The sequence below is a fragment of the Anomaloglossus baeobatrachus genome, chromosome 3 (assembly GCF_048569485.1).
Source record: "Anomaloglossus baeobatrachus isolate aAnoBae1 chromosome 3, aAnoBae1.hap1, whole genome shotgun sequence".
Classification (NCBI taxonomy): domain Eukaryota; kingdom Metazoa; phylum Chordata; class Amphibia; order Anura; family Aromobatidae; genus Anomaloglossus; species Anomaloglossus baeobatrachus.
Window position 1 is genome coordinate 568,874,279 of NC_134355.1, and position 15,014 is coordinate 568,889,292.

The following is a 15,014-nucleotide window of genomic DNA, read 5'->3' on the forward strand; positions in this document are numbered from 1 at the left end:
TTCTAAAAATCTTTGCTTGAGATCGTTCGTCTGTGTCACAAAAGCATCGGGATTATTCGTGATCCTATTCAGCCTTAAAAATTGACTGAAGGGAACAGATCTCAATACATGAGTCGGATGGGCACTATCAAAATGCAACAAAGCATTCACAGTAGTAGGTTTTCTATAAAGTTCCCGTATAATTCTCCCTTCCTGGGCCGTCAATTTAACATCAAGGAACTCCATAGTTTTATCACCAAAATGATGTGTGAACAGCATATTGTAGTTGTTATTATCATTCAGGTATGCCACAAAAGACTCAAATTGAGATCTGTCCCCATCCCAAACTATCAATACATCGTCCACAAAACGCATAAATTTCTTTATGCGTTTTATGAAAGGATTAGTAGGACTGTATATGAGATTATCTTCCATATGTGCAAGGAAGAGATTTGCAAAAAAAAAACAAATTTTTTTTTTTTGGATGTGGATAAAAAGGATATGATGTCATACCTAATCAGACCAGCTGAAGCACCGGACAGGTGCGAAACGGCCGTCGTCTGCTACAGCGCACACTCCCTCTCCCCACCAGCCCTCTCCGCACATGTAACCTCCGCTGTTTAAATAAACAGTTTTTCTGCACAGCAATTTAACCGGTGAGTGCTATACTTTTTCTACTTTACATTGCAAGATTTGTTATCTATTGATATAAGCACCCCGGTGTTTGCTTCCAGCCTCTGAATACAGGACTTTCTTTGTAATGGACAAATAGGCTTGTTGAATACTGAGTAGTGCCCTGGAATTCCTCCCTTTTTCTGAAGATATAAAGGTGTCAGTGGATTGAGCTTTCAAAGACATGCACATAGATTCCCTTTAATGACCTATACCAGGGATGGATTCTAAATATCCGATTGTTCGGGTCTGATACTTGGCATCTATCATCTGGATGTCTCATTGTGGCTGGATACTTAAGGGTGCTTTACGCGCTGCAACATCGCTAACGATATAACGTTGGGGTCACGTCATTAGTGATGCACATCCGACGCCATTAGCGACAGCAAGGAGTGACAATCAATGAGCGCAAAAACGTGAAAAATCGTTGCTTGTTGACGTGTCGCTCCTTTTCAAAATATCGTTGCTGCTGCAGGTACGCTATTGTTCGTCGTTCCTGCGGCAGCACACTTCGCTATGTGTGACACCGCAGGAACGACGAACATCTCCTTACCTGCGTCCACCGGCAAGGAGGAAGGAAGAAGGTGGGCAGCATGTTCCGGCCGTCCATCTCCACCCCTTCTCTACTATTCGACAGCTGCTGTGTGACGTCGCTGTGATGCCGAACGAACCACCCCCTTAGAAAGGAGGCGGTTCGCTGGCAACAGTGACGTCTCATGGGAAGGTAAGTCCGTGTGACGGGTGGAAGCGATGTTGTGCGCCTCGGCCATGTCACACAACCAACGGGGGCAAGTACGGTCGCTAGCTATATCAGTACCGATATCGCAGCATGTAAAGTACCCTTTAGTGTTCAGTGATTGCACCATTCCATGCACTGCAGTGGCTGTTCTCTATATTGATGACCTAAGGAGTGGTAATGAATATGTAATTACTCTACAATCGCATCAAATAATCAACAGGGCAATTTTTACTTGTATGTTGCAGATATAGTCAGTGGTCAGGTACAGGGCCGTCTTAACAGCATTATGGGCCTCTGGGCAAATCAGTGTGCTTGAGCCGCTACAACAACTACTCACAGGAATAAAAAGTAAATGGTGGATAATATTAAACATATTTATTTTATTGGCACTTCAACAAAACTGGTGTTAAAACATTAAAAGCAGCTGTACAGCTTGTGGGATGGAGGACGGTTGAAGCTAGAATCTTATCTGGCCTCTGTTAGATAAGATAAAAATCTCTTCTCTTTCAGGCCATATTTTGCTAGCTTTAAGGGTGAAGGAGGCAGCGCATTACCATGTCACCATCATGAAAAATGCTCAGTTAAAGGGAACCAACCATCTATATTTTCATAAAGTAAAGCGAGTGCTATACTGGCGCTAGGATGCTGAATGTAAACCTAGCTTTTATTCATATATTGAAGGTTTTATTTCAGAAATATGTGCAAGTAAAGTTCCAGAAATGCATTGCTAGTTGATTGACAGGTGCAAATTTTCATTAAACTTCTTGTTTTACTTTACTTAAATGAGTTATTCAAGCATAGTACAAAAGTTTGCCATTTCTCCGTGCGACTGCAGACTTGTGAATCGTCAAAGCGCGCAAGAGCTAGTCTCCGGGCCGGTCATGTGGCCACAAGTATGTGATATCAATACTCGCTGCCACACATTGACTAGCCATGCATGGCCTCGTTCAATATTAGTGAATTAAGGGAAATTGCACACATCGAGTGGGAATGTGGTCGAAAGTATGCATATTATATAGTTGTGGTTACATGACCGCCTGGTCTTGCTGCCTCCACTGGAAAAATTCTGACAGTGCACTCTGTATGTGCTGTGAGGATTCACAAGTCTACAGAGTAACTGCAGACTTTTAGGTAAAACCTGGACAACCCCTTTAAGTTTATTCCTTTATTCCTTTCTGTTTGAGAATTATGTAGCAGTTAGCACAAGTAATTTATTTTTATTTTATTATTTAATAGATTAAAAAAGACACTACGTTTTTTTTCCAGCTCTTATTTCTAAAAAAATAACAAAAAAAAACACATTTGACCATTCTTCTCCCCCAGGCGAGATTTGTTGCTTTTCCATTTTGTATCTTTTCCTTTGGAAAAGTGTAAACATTCTTGCTTAGTAATAAATCAGGCAAAAAAGCACAAAAAGCAAATGAAATACAGATGGATTGCATTTTTTCATCTATTTTTAATGGATCCCAATCTGTGTTGTGTACTTACTGTCCGTTTAAAGGAAAACAGATGCACAATAAAAGCTGATGAGTGAATATGCCATAAGATCAATGTCATTAACTATATATCAAAGGAAATGCATTGTGCCCCCTTCCCAAAAAATAACTTTTACGTCATCAGATAATGAGATAATTGGGTCCAAAAACATGATGTGATTTTAGCAAAAGAGGATGGTTATGCCAACTGAAAAGCAATGGTATTCCAGCTGCAGTTTGAGGTTGGGCCATTAAATATATATAGTGTTGAGCACGTAGGTAACTATTCGTACTCGCTATGCTGTTATCGAGTATTGTCCGCTACTCGCATATTCGTTACGAGTAGCGGGTGCAGTGTAAGTCAATGGGAAATACTCGCTAAGTAGCGAGTAACCCAAAAGCCGTACTTCTCGTGTGAGTAGCGAATAGCATGGCTTTCGGGTTACTCTTTACTTAACGAGTATTTCCCATTTACTTACATTGCGCCCGCTACTCGTAACAAATATGCGTGTAGTAGACAGTACTCGCTAACAGCATAACGAGTGCGAATAGTCAACTACACTAATTATATTCTGTGAATTTATCTTCTGCGTTTAGCTTCATATCAATGACTTTATGTTATGTGCTTGTTTCCAGCTTCCAATCTCGCCTCGTATCTGATTCATGGGTGAGTCACAAGTCAGTTGTGCAATCACACCGGTAGAGCTTCCAGCCCACAGCAAGTCTTTTCACGATTTCAGTTTAGAAGGAAAGAAAAAACTAAGCGCCGAGCTCTTTGCACAGGGGGTAGGTTTCAGAAATGCTAATATGTGAAATCTGAACTCTGTGCACTTCTGCAGATTTCAAGTCATACAGCTGTTCTGAATTTTCCTTCCACACAGACACACGGCTGAGATCTTCCTGGCCATTGCTGGATGTCGGAACAGACATGGACCGAAGGTGTGTAGACCGTACATAAAGCCAACGTTCTCTGCTTCTTATGTTTCAGAATGCTATGGATAACTTTTTGTAAATCTTTACAGAAACCCCCAAGTCAGTAACTCTATGGCTATGACCTCACAAGTGCTGTATCTTGTCTCATCTAACAATGGTAAGAGAAATCATATGTTACATGTAAAGAAAATGTCCAAATATTGCTCAATTCCTTGTAAATGTCTTACAAATTAATAGTTTGCGCTTGCAAATTAGTGCGGTTGAGCTCATCTTAACCACACCGACAAATCTTATGGAGCAACTATATAAATATTATGCTCAAATGTCACTTAATGGGAACCTGTCAGGTGCAATATGCACCCAGAACCACAAGAAATTCTAGGTGCATATTGCTAATCGCTGCCTAACGGTCCCTGTATCTAGTAGCATAGATAAAGAGATCTTTAGATAAAGTATTTCTAAAGTTCCTCTATGATATGCTAATGAGGCCAGGGACTAGTCCCCTGGGCATTAGTTCCTGCACTCATTCCGCCCTATTAGCATGTTAGAACGCCCACAGGGGCTAACATGGTATTCAATGCAGCATCACCTGTGGTAATGCGCGTACCTGTGTCCGCTGTCACCGCTCTTCTGAAAGCCGGGCATTTCTGGCCATGCACAGTACTAAGCCGAGTGTACGCGTCCCAGGCTTCAGAGAGGTCTAATGCGCATGACCTTAAGTGCCAGGACTTCAAATCAGTTGTGACAGCGGACACAGGTAAGCGTGTCACCACTGGTGATGCTGCATTGAGTAGCATGTTAGCATGCTCCTGTGGGCCCCTGTGGGTATACTAACCTGCTAAGAGGGCAGAATGAGCGCAGGTACTAACGCCCTTGCAACTAGTCCCTGCGCTCATTAGCATATCATAAAAGATCTTTAGAAATACTTTTTGTAAAGATCTCTTTATGTTTGCTACTATATACAGGGACAATTAGGCAGTTAGGTATAGGGATTAGTAATATGTACCCAGAACTGCTCGTGGTTTGGATGCATATTGCACCTGACAGGTTCCCTTTAAGGAGGAACTGTATAAATATTATGCTCAAATGTCCTTTAATCGTTTGCAACAAGGGCAAACATTTACCTTTCAAAATTATGTATGCTGAAGCTAATATTGTTTTCCACTCCCAAAAAAAAAAATCCCCATTGAATCTCAATCATACGGCTGAGACGAGCGCTGAACTTTTTGGACAAGGTGGCGCTAAGTGCACAGGTGTAGAAATGTCCTACCATTTACAGTATTAGTCTGATTCGTAAAGAACAAGATTTAGTGCATTCTGGGGATTTTTTTTTACATGTGGACCTGAAATGCAGTGAGGTATGTACACAGAGAGCACATGGACCCAAATGTCTAAGGCCACGTGCACACATTCATTATTTGGTCATTTACCTCAGTATTTGTAGCCAAAACCAGGAGTGGAACAATTAGAGTAAAAGTATAATAGAAATATGCCACCACTTCTGCATTTTTCACCAACTCCTGGTTTTGGCTTACAAATACTGAGGTAAAAAAGTCACCGATACTGAACGTGTGAACGTGGCCTAAAGCTCATATACTGCACCTTCTTATATGTGCTATATACAGGGAGAACAGATACTGTAAAATGGTTTATAGGTCAGAGTGATCAGTCATACAAACTGTATCTAGTTAAAGGGACTGTCCTTTGAAAACAAGCTGTCACCTATGATTTGAAAAAGTGATATCTTACTGACAGTGGGGAACCAGAACAGGGATTTTTTATCCCAGACAGGGCACTTTAATCTCCATTAAAAAAGGGTAGATGCCCACCCGACTGCTGCTCCATTCATTCTCTAGAAAAAGCTGAGCACAGCACATGGCACTCTCACATGAATGGAGTGGCATGCGAAATAATGCTCAATAACAACTCCCCATCCTGCTGATCTGTGCGGTTCTTAGGGGTTGGACCCCAACCTATCAATAATTTATGACCTTTAAATAAAAAATGACAACATTATTAAATAGAAGAATGATGAGCAGGCTTGAACATTATATAGATGACTTGTCTTACATACTGAGTATGTATTACTGCATACTTAACATTTCTGGGAATACTCATAACATCACTTTGAGGAAGATGAATAAAAAATCCAAGAAGAAGGCCGGAAATGAAATATTTTCTCTTGATTTGACTTACAAACTCTGTTTAGTATTGTTCAATCAATTTCATAACATTTTAAATCATTTTACTTTACCAAAGGTTAATATTTTATATAGTTTTTTTCTTTACGTCTTAAAAATATCAGACATTGTGAGAAACTTCTAAATGTTCGACTGATGTTGTCCATGCTAGTCTTAATTGAGGGATCACTGGAGTAAGATGTGCCTAATTTAATAAAAGGCACACACCTTAATGAATTATGCACATCTTACAACAGTTGTGTTCCTCCACCAGAAACTTTACTCCAGTCTCTTGTACATTTCTGGTGTAATTTATGCAACTAAAGAGGCATAAATTTTGATGAATTTTCAGGGTGGGCTTTGCCACGAGCTGTCCCATTTCAGTTTTGTCCACTTTGACGGAGCTGGCCAGAGCTGGGTTAAAAACTCCAAAAGTTGCAAAAGTTTTGAGCAACTTCAAGTTACAAAAAGGTTTCGTGAAATTTCAAGTGGTTTTACACCCGAAATATGGCAGTTTTTCATTAAAAAAGTCTGCTGGAATTTTTCACGCTTTTTGTAAACATCTATATAGGTTAGGTCTCCATACACACTAAAGTTGTTTGAAATTGCCGATAAAAGCAAGATCAAACTGGCATTTAATATGTATGGGGTCCTCTTGGCCTAATGCCGAGTGCTTTGTTGTGCAATCCTTTGTAGGGGGTAAGCTACAGTCCCTGACAAAAGTTCTGTCGCTTATCCATGTTATGTAAATAAAAGCTTATAACCTGACTTTAAATTCATCCATTGGTTTCATAAATTACTCTATTAAAAGCTGAAACCCTCGCAAATTTGGTTTAGGCTATGAAAATAAAGTTGCTGCAAAGCTGAAATATTGATCATTTAATGAACACAGAAAGGTCAGATTTTGGCAAGACAAAAGTTTTGTCGCTTACAGAAAGTAATGTGAAATTCAAACAAATAATTAACTTTTAATACAACGATATGTTGCATAACATTGGTGAATGAAGTTGTGGGGCTATTCAAGCCATATTTAATATTTTGTGTGACTTTCATGAGCTTGAAGGACTGCATCCCAGCAGTTCAACAATGTATTGATGAAGTCATCTGGAATAGCAAAGAATGCAGTCTTACATGCCTCCCAGAGTTCATCTAGATTCTTTGGTTTTGTCTTCCAAGCTTCCTCTTTCATCCTACCTCAAACATGCTCAATGATGTTCATGTCTGGTGACTGGGCTGGCTGGTCCTTGAGCACCTTGATCTTCTTTGCCAGGAGGAACTTTGTTGTAGAGATGGATGTATGAGATGGAGTACCATCCTGCTGCAGAATCTGACCCCTTTTATGATTGAGAATGTAAGAGGTAGCTAATACTTCTTGATATTTTAGGCTATTGATATTGCCTTCCACCTTGCAAATGTTTTAAAGGCCCCATACTGAATGTAACCCCAGACCATGATCTTTCCACGACCAAACTTTACTGTTTTCTGGATCCCTATGGGATCCAGTAGGTCTGCTGCAGTATTTGCGGTGGCTGGGGTGTAATTCAACTGAAGATTCATCAGAGAAATCCACCTTCTGCCACTTTTCCAGCGTCCATCTGTTTATCAGGCTGTGGGACTTGGCAAATGCCACACGGTTTTTTAATTGCCTTTTGTTTAGTGCTGGCTTCTGGGCACTGATTCGACCTTGGAGGCCATTTCGAGACAGAATCCTACAAACTGTTCTAGTTGACACAGGGACTTGAGGTGACCAGGCCTTTTGGAGCTCTGCTGCAGTGGAAGAGAGGATGGCTTTGGATTTTCTAACCAACAAATGCACCTGCTAAGCAGTTGTCTTACGGGGTCTGCCAGACCTGGGATTGTCAAAAACCTCTCCAGTCTCTTCAAATCTTTTTTTTAATTCTTTGTACTTGACGCTGAGATACATTAAAGGTGCCAGCCACCTCTGCAGTGGATCTGGTCGTTAGCCTCTTGATAATCAAGACTTTGGTCGCAGGGTCGATTTTTGGCTCAGAGGTCAAGTTGCAGTTCAAGTGAAGGTCTGGGGTGCTGGGTTTCTTTGTATATACACCCACTAATTAACCGATCATTTCCTGAGCACAGGTGAGGATGTAAACTAGTATTGGGTGCATTATATGACAAGGCGACAAAACTTCAGTCTTGCAAAAATCTGACCTTTCTGTGTTCATTAAATGATCAATTTTTCAGCTTTGCAGCAACTTTATTTTCATAACCTAAACCAAATTTGAGAGGGTTTTGGCTTTCAAAAGAGTAATTTATGAAACAAATGGATGAATTTAAAGTCAGGTTATAAGTTTTTATTTACATAATATGCATAAGTGACAGAGCCTTTTTCAGGGACTGTATCATTAATGTGACACAGTCTAGCAGCAGCTCACTCTATCCATGTACACATGATTTCTGAGCGCTCATGTTCATGGGTCATTTGTGGGAGAGAGCTTTCTAAGATGTGTGGGCACTAGAGATGGTGCATATTGATTTTAGGACCAGGTCTAATGGCCACATGAGTAACCTGAAAGTGCTGGACATGAGCCCAGCAAACCTCCTCCTGCTTGCCAGTATCCACGTCTCTTCTTTTGATTAGCTAGCCTGGTGCAACATCCCATGTATCATGCCAAAATGTTGACATTGGTCTGCTAATCAAAAGAGGAGCCAGGAATGCCATCAGGTAAGAAATGGTTTGCTGGACCCTCGTGGAAATTAAAGTGGTTATCCGGGACTATTATATTTTTTTGTCGTGGAGTTATGATCTGAGAGGTAGTTGCTAACTACCTGCCTGTTCTGCCCATCGTTGGCTAAGAGTTCTCAAACATCGGTTCACTCAGTGAATCTGCTGCTTCATTTCACCTTCACGTAAACAAAGCAGCTCTTTCTATTCCGGCTGCTCTGTCAACGGGGCATGACTGCCAATGTCCTGCTGATTGAAAGCTGTCTCTCCGCAGTTAGGCAGTGGGGAGCCGGCTGTCAATCAGCATGATATTAACACAGTAACGCAGGTCAACAGAATAGAGCAGAAGACAAACAGCTGCTCTTTCAACATGATGTCACTGAAGCCACAGAGTCGCCTGCCGTTGTGAGCCGGCAGAGATTGGTCCTGAGCAGAACAGGTAGGTAGTTACCAACCATCTCTAATTATCACCTTTAGAAATACAGTGTATTTGCTCATTGTGATACAAGTAATTTCAACACATTCAAAGATGATGAGTTTTGGAACCTGGTTGGTCTATTCATCTAAAAGCTTTACAAGTAGAGGTGAGCAAACCCGAACTTTAAAGTTCAGTGTTCGTACCACACACAGACTTTACAAAAAATCAGTGTTCAAGTTCAGAGTTTGGGTGATTTCCGTATGCTGACCACTTACTTGAGCAAGCATCGTTGTGCTCGGGTACGCTTGGTGCTCGGCCCAGTGCAAGCTGCTTTCAGTGTCTGAATGGCTCTCACTTGGGTAAAATCAACATTATTGGATGTAGTGTGCACAAAAAAAAGGAAAAAATTCCGCTCTGTGTTCTGTTTATGGCTGGCTGCCCAATCAGTGACTTCCAATGAGGTTCAGGTCAAGTACAGGTCCAGAACAGAACTTTATCTAATGTCCAGATGAACCCACTGAACCCAATCCGGATCTGCTCATCTCTATTTAGAAGTTTTTCTTTTTTGTTAAGTATATCTTGAGATTTTTTTTCTCACTTTAATGATTTCCAGGTAGTATTTCATAATGTATTGTACCAACAATTGTAAGTTTTCAAGAACAAACCCCAACATCAGATGTTATCAAACTCCAATCCCTTAAACTTGATTCAGTGATAGTTGTAGATATATTTGATATCTTCAATAGTTTTCATATTGTCTCCCGATCTTTACAAAGGTCACATATTTAGACTCATCAGTCCTCAAACTCTTGCTTCTCAGTGAAGAATTGCAGTTCTGTTTTAAATACCAATTTTCTTTTTTCGATAATGTCCACATTTCCTTCCAGACCTATAGCATTAGCTTCTTGCTTATAGAAAATCAGATGTTCTTGATGTTTTTCATTCATTTTTTTCGGGTGCTAAACATATAGGAGTCACATGCTTGCTGACAGTCAATGGAAGAATATAAACTTATCTACACACGATCGGCCACATTTAATAACAAAGGATTCATTTTTATCTATGTTTAAGTGAAATCCTGCCTAATTTGGAAATGTCCAGTATGTTGCAACTGATTTATGACTGCATTGGTTTCCTTTATAAATCCGTTGCAACACACATTACTACTACTATCTTTCTGCTTCCGCGCTGACTAAAATGACAACGCTTTTTTGACATCTCCTTCCGTTTTGAGTAAATATATTACTTTTCCTCATTTGCAACATTTAAAAAAAAAAAAAAAAAAATTACATTTCACAAATATGTCTAAATCCTAGCCCACTACAAGACACGTCCACTTTCCATTCCTGGAAAACCCCCAAAAAGACTATTCTAAAGTAAATATGCTAACAAGGTGCAAATACATTGATTAATGTGGGTCATTGTTATACAAAATGTAATGATGCTCTGGATATAGCGTTTTCCATTTGTAGACTTAGATTTTTTAACTTCACTTCAGTTCACTTTTCCTTTGTTACATTTTTTGAAAACAAAAAACAAATGTGAAGCTCAGGACTAGATGGATAACTAGAAACTTATCTACAGAAAAAATGGAAATAAAACTTTAACTAAAGTTAAATATCAAAGTTCAACTTTCAACTGCTCATAAATCAAATTAGATGAATGAAGAAGACAAGGGTTAAACATCCTGTGCTTAGAGGGATCTCACTGACCGATTCACTGTTATACAGTCTGCTATGTACATGGGTACGCCAAGACTGCAAAAAACAAATGAAGCAAAAACCCCCGATTAACGAGTGTTTTTTGGCTTTAAACCTCTTAAAATGTCCCCAAATGTTTGTGCAACTCATAGTCCACATTTTCCAAGTTATGATGTTTTTACGGTCGTCCAGGACTTCTCCACAAAATTGGGTGGATAAGGGCAGGTGGCTTTGCAAAGCCACCATCATACCTTTCACCAGATAGATTGTGTAAAATATGCCAAGAAATTTACTCTTGCCCTCGGCTGGAGTACCATTTCTGGCAGAGGCACATACCAATTGTATGATGTGCAAAATTTATCAAGAAATGTGCCTCTTAATGGATTGTGTGCACATTTCAGCGTCTAAATGAATTTGGGACAAAATGTTTAATGAAGTAGTGTTTCAAAAATGCTTCAGGAGGTGGTTCACTTCTCTGCAGTAGTGATCACATCTCTGTAAAACTGATAGGGGAGGCTTTTTGTAAATACCTTGTGTTGCCAATTCAGCCTCTGAGTGGCACTCTTCCCCATCGCTTGACCCCCAGGCTCCATGACCTCTGAGATCTGGTGATGTCAGGTCAACTTCCAGTTGACTTGACATCACTGCGGCCGGCCCCAGTCTTCCTGAGTCACGGGACTGTGGGCGGAGTTTCACCGCTCGTCACAGCCCAGCATCTTGCGTGCAATCTCTTTCACCGCAGAGTGCCGCAAGCAGGGAGTTGCTGGGCTGTGATGCTAGGCTGTGACTAGCAGTGAAACGGCGCCCACAGCCCAATCACTCACATGGAAGACTGTGGCCAGGCTCAGTGATATTGGGTCAACTAAAAGTTGACGTGACATCACCAGATCCCAGAAGTCACAGAGCCCAGGGGTCACGCGATAGGGAAGTGCGAACGGCGATAGCGCCACTCAGAGGCTGAATTGGCAAACCAAGGCATTTACAAAAAGCCTTCCCTATCAGTTTTACAGAGATGTGGTCACTACTGCAGACTAGTAAACCACCCCTTTCAGGCTCAATAAGCAAATTGTCTCTTCAGGGAGTAAGTAAACGAACTCTAGTGCCACCTATTTATGAGTTTTTCCAGATCAGAACATCAATTTGCAGATACGGTGTTTCGGAGTGATTGTCCCACATGAGTGCAAAGTATCAGATCTGATCTGGTGTTATGACAAGCTAAGGTGAGGTCTGAGGGTTAATCTTATCTCTTTGCAAGGACTGACAGAACGATCAGGCGGCATGCCATTAGTGAGAAGACTTATAGGCTCAATAATGCGTACATCTTAATAGCAAAAAAAGTTTACAATTTACTCATAAAATAACAGTAGAAGCAAAGATAAGTAACTGTAATATAACTAATTAGCAAAAATGCTTCTTTCTCCACTTAGTCATTTCTTCTCTGTACTAATATAATTAGAAGTCACTGATAAGTGGAGAAAGAAGTATTTTTTTTCTAATAATTATTCACTCTCCAACACTATTCAAGTCTATCTAGACTAAATTTAGAATCAGATTACTCTGGTTGTCTATAAAAGTGTATTGAAGAGCCACACACTAAAGGGTGCTTTACACGCTGCGACATCGCTAGCGATAGGTAGCGATGTCGCAAGCAATAGCACCCGCCCCTCTCGTTCGTGCGACATTTGGTGATCGCTGCCATATCGAACATTATCGCTACGGCAGCGTCACACGCACTTACCTTGTCAGCGGCGTCGCTGTGACCACCGAACAATCCCTCCTTCAAGGGGGAGGTGCGTTTGGCATCATAGCGACGTCACTGTGGCGTCACTAAGCGGCCGGCCAATAGAAGCGGAGGGGCGGAGATGAGCGGGACTTAACATCCCACCCACCTCCTTCCTTTCTCATTGCCGGTGAACGCAGGTAAGGAGATGTTCGTTGCTCCTGCGGTGTCACAAATAGCGATGTGTGATGCCGCAGGAACGACGAACAACATCGTACCTGTGGCAGCAGCGATATTAAGGAAAGTAGCGACGTGTCAACGATCACCGATTTTGCGATCGTTGATCATCGCTCCTTGGTGTCACACACTGCGATGTTGCTACTGGCACCCTATGTGCGTCACTAACGCCGTGACCCCGACGATATAGCGGTAGCGATGTCGCAGCGTGTAAAGCACCCTTTAGGCCTCTTTCACATGTCAGTGTAAAACATAGATGTTTTTCAGTGACGTGTTAAATGTGCGTATGTCCCTCCGTGTGCTGTGATTTTGGCATATGTGTGATCTCCGTGTGGTATCTGTGATAATACATGGAGATCTACTGACCTGTCCACACTACTGCTGTCTGTGGTGCTGATATCTTCCGCGATGCTGTGTCCGGCTGCAGTTTCGCTCACTGCTGCATCTATTTCCAGGTCGGCATAACTGCATATTCATGGAAATAATTAACCGGCCTGGAAGCAGGAGATAGCAGCAGCCGGAGACAGCATTGCTGGAGACGGGTGAGTTTAAAACGCTTTTTAATTTAAATGTATGTGATTTTTCTGGTACGTTTGTCATGGATCACACCATAGTGTGGTCTGTAAGACATCAGGGATGCCAGAAAAAAATGAACTTGTCTCCATGTGGAGCACACGGATACGCATGTGCGCCGCAGAGAAACATATCAGTGAAAAATCACTGATGTATGCGCAGAACCATTGATTTTAATGGGTCTGCATATGTCCGTGATTCTAGTACATGGAAAAACAGTGACATACGTACCAGAATCACTGATGTGTGAAGGGGGCCTAAAGCTTATAGCGCAGAGCAAAAACTGCTAAAAAAATATAATATACAAGTCATATAAAGGGTAGTAATAGTGTTATTTGTTACATACACAACAGCTTATTTAGAAATGTTACCTGGCATGCCATTATACTTCATCTAAAAAGAAATACCTTTAAGGTGTACATATTCTGTAATTAAAAAAATATACTGTATATCTTCATAAACAAACTGCAGAAAAAAATATTAGCTTTGGTTTCATTCCCAGTGCATGCTTTCATACCTATGTTTTTGTAAACTCCAAGCGAGTTAATATTGTATTAAAATTGAAGTAAAAAACCGGATGTTGGCAGTGAACCCACTTATGACCCAAATGTAGAAGAGTAAGGTACAAGTCTAAAAATGCAGAGGATCAATTAGGAAGAACTAACACATATCGACTGTTACTTTGAAAGCTACAAGAAAATAAGCAAAGAAAACACTCCAGCAGTTTAAAGGGAACCAATCACCAGGATTTTTGTATATAGCCTAAAGCCAGTGCTATACTGTTAGGACCAGGTGGACGGGTAGGTCCAGGAGGTGGATCCACTGGGCTGAACACCTCACCGAGGGCAAGGTGCCCGGTAGCCGGAGCCCTACGGGTAGAAGGACAGTCCGTTCAGAGGAGTGGGGTGAAGAAGTCCCTGGGACCACGGAGTCTCTGAAGGTAGTCCGGGTGACGGAGCTCAGGTTCGGAGGACGAGATGATGTTATGCAGAGTCCGGAACCAGCGAAGCGAGGAGGTGGGTCACCACACGGATCCAGGGATCGGAGATGGTAGGGACTGACGAGATGGCAGACAGTCACCGTTCGGGGTTCGGGAATCGTCAGGACCGGTTGGCGTGACAGGAGCGACTCTACAAGAGAGATAGGTAAGTATGGCACAAGACACAGGGAGACCTGACTCCTAGCTTAGCAAACACGAAGAACAGGCCCCGCCCACTTGGAAAGGATCCCCCTATATACCCTGATTCTTCAATATCCTGTTGGAGGACACTGGCCCTTTAAGAGAGGGTCAATGACCGCGCGTGCACCCTAATGCGCATGCGCGAGGCCCGGGTGCCAGAAGCCAGAGCAGGAAGTGGTGCACAGGAGGCAGGAGTGCCGGGCTGGGTCAGCATTGCCGATGGGCGCCGGGAGCGGGGACCGGGCTGCCTGGAGACCGCAGGTGATGGGGCATGAAGGCTGTGGAGCGGGGAACCGGGAAGCCTGGCACAGGAGCGGCGGAGCGTGACCTGAGAGTGGGGAAGCGTGGCAGGGGAGCCGGTGAGCAAGGCAGGGGAGCCGGGGAGCATGGCAGGGGAGCCGGGGAGCATGACCAGGGAGCCGGGGAGCGTGACAGTATCCCCTCCTCCATGCCCCCCTCCCCGCAACCGGGACAGGAAGGCACGTATCAGGGGAGTACCCACATTCTCCCGGGGTTCCCAGG

The 15,014-nt window shown here is 42.3% G+C and overlaps 1 protein-coding gene across 1 annotated transcript in view; it reads left to right on the forward strand.

Annotated features, from left to right (window-relative positions):
* The first annotated feature begins 3,573 nt into the window (after nucleotides 1-3,573).
* The window catches only part of LOC142295564 (G-protein coupled receptor 35-like), a 46,597-nt gene continuing 35,156 nt past the window's right edge, over nucleotides 3,574-15,014 (forward strand). Inside the window, exons 1-3 of the mRNA XM_075338673.1 lie at nucleotides 3,574-3,651; nucleotides 3,747-3,804; nucleotides 3,888-3,955. Coding sequence (XP_075194788.1) covers nucleotides 3,794-3,804; nucleotides 3,888-3,955 — 79 coding nt within the window. The 5' untranslated portion in view covers nucleotides 3,574-3,651; nucleotides 3,747-3,793. The remainder of the gene's footprint in view (nucleotides 3,652-3,746; nucleotides 3,805-3,887; nucleotides 3,956-15,014) is intronic.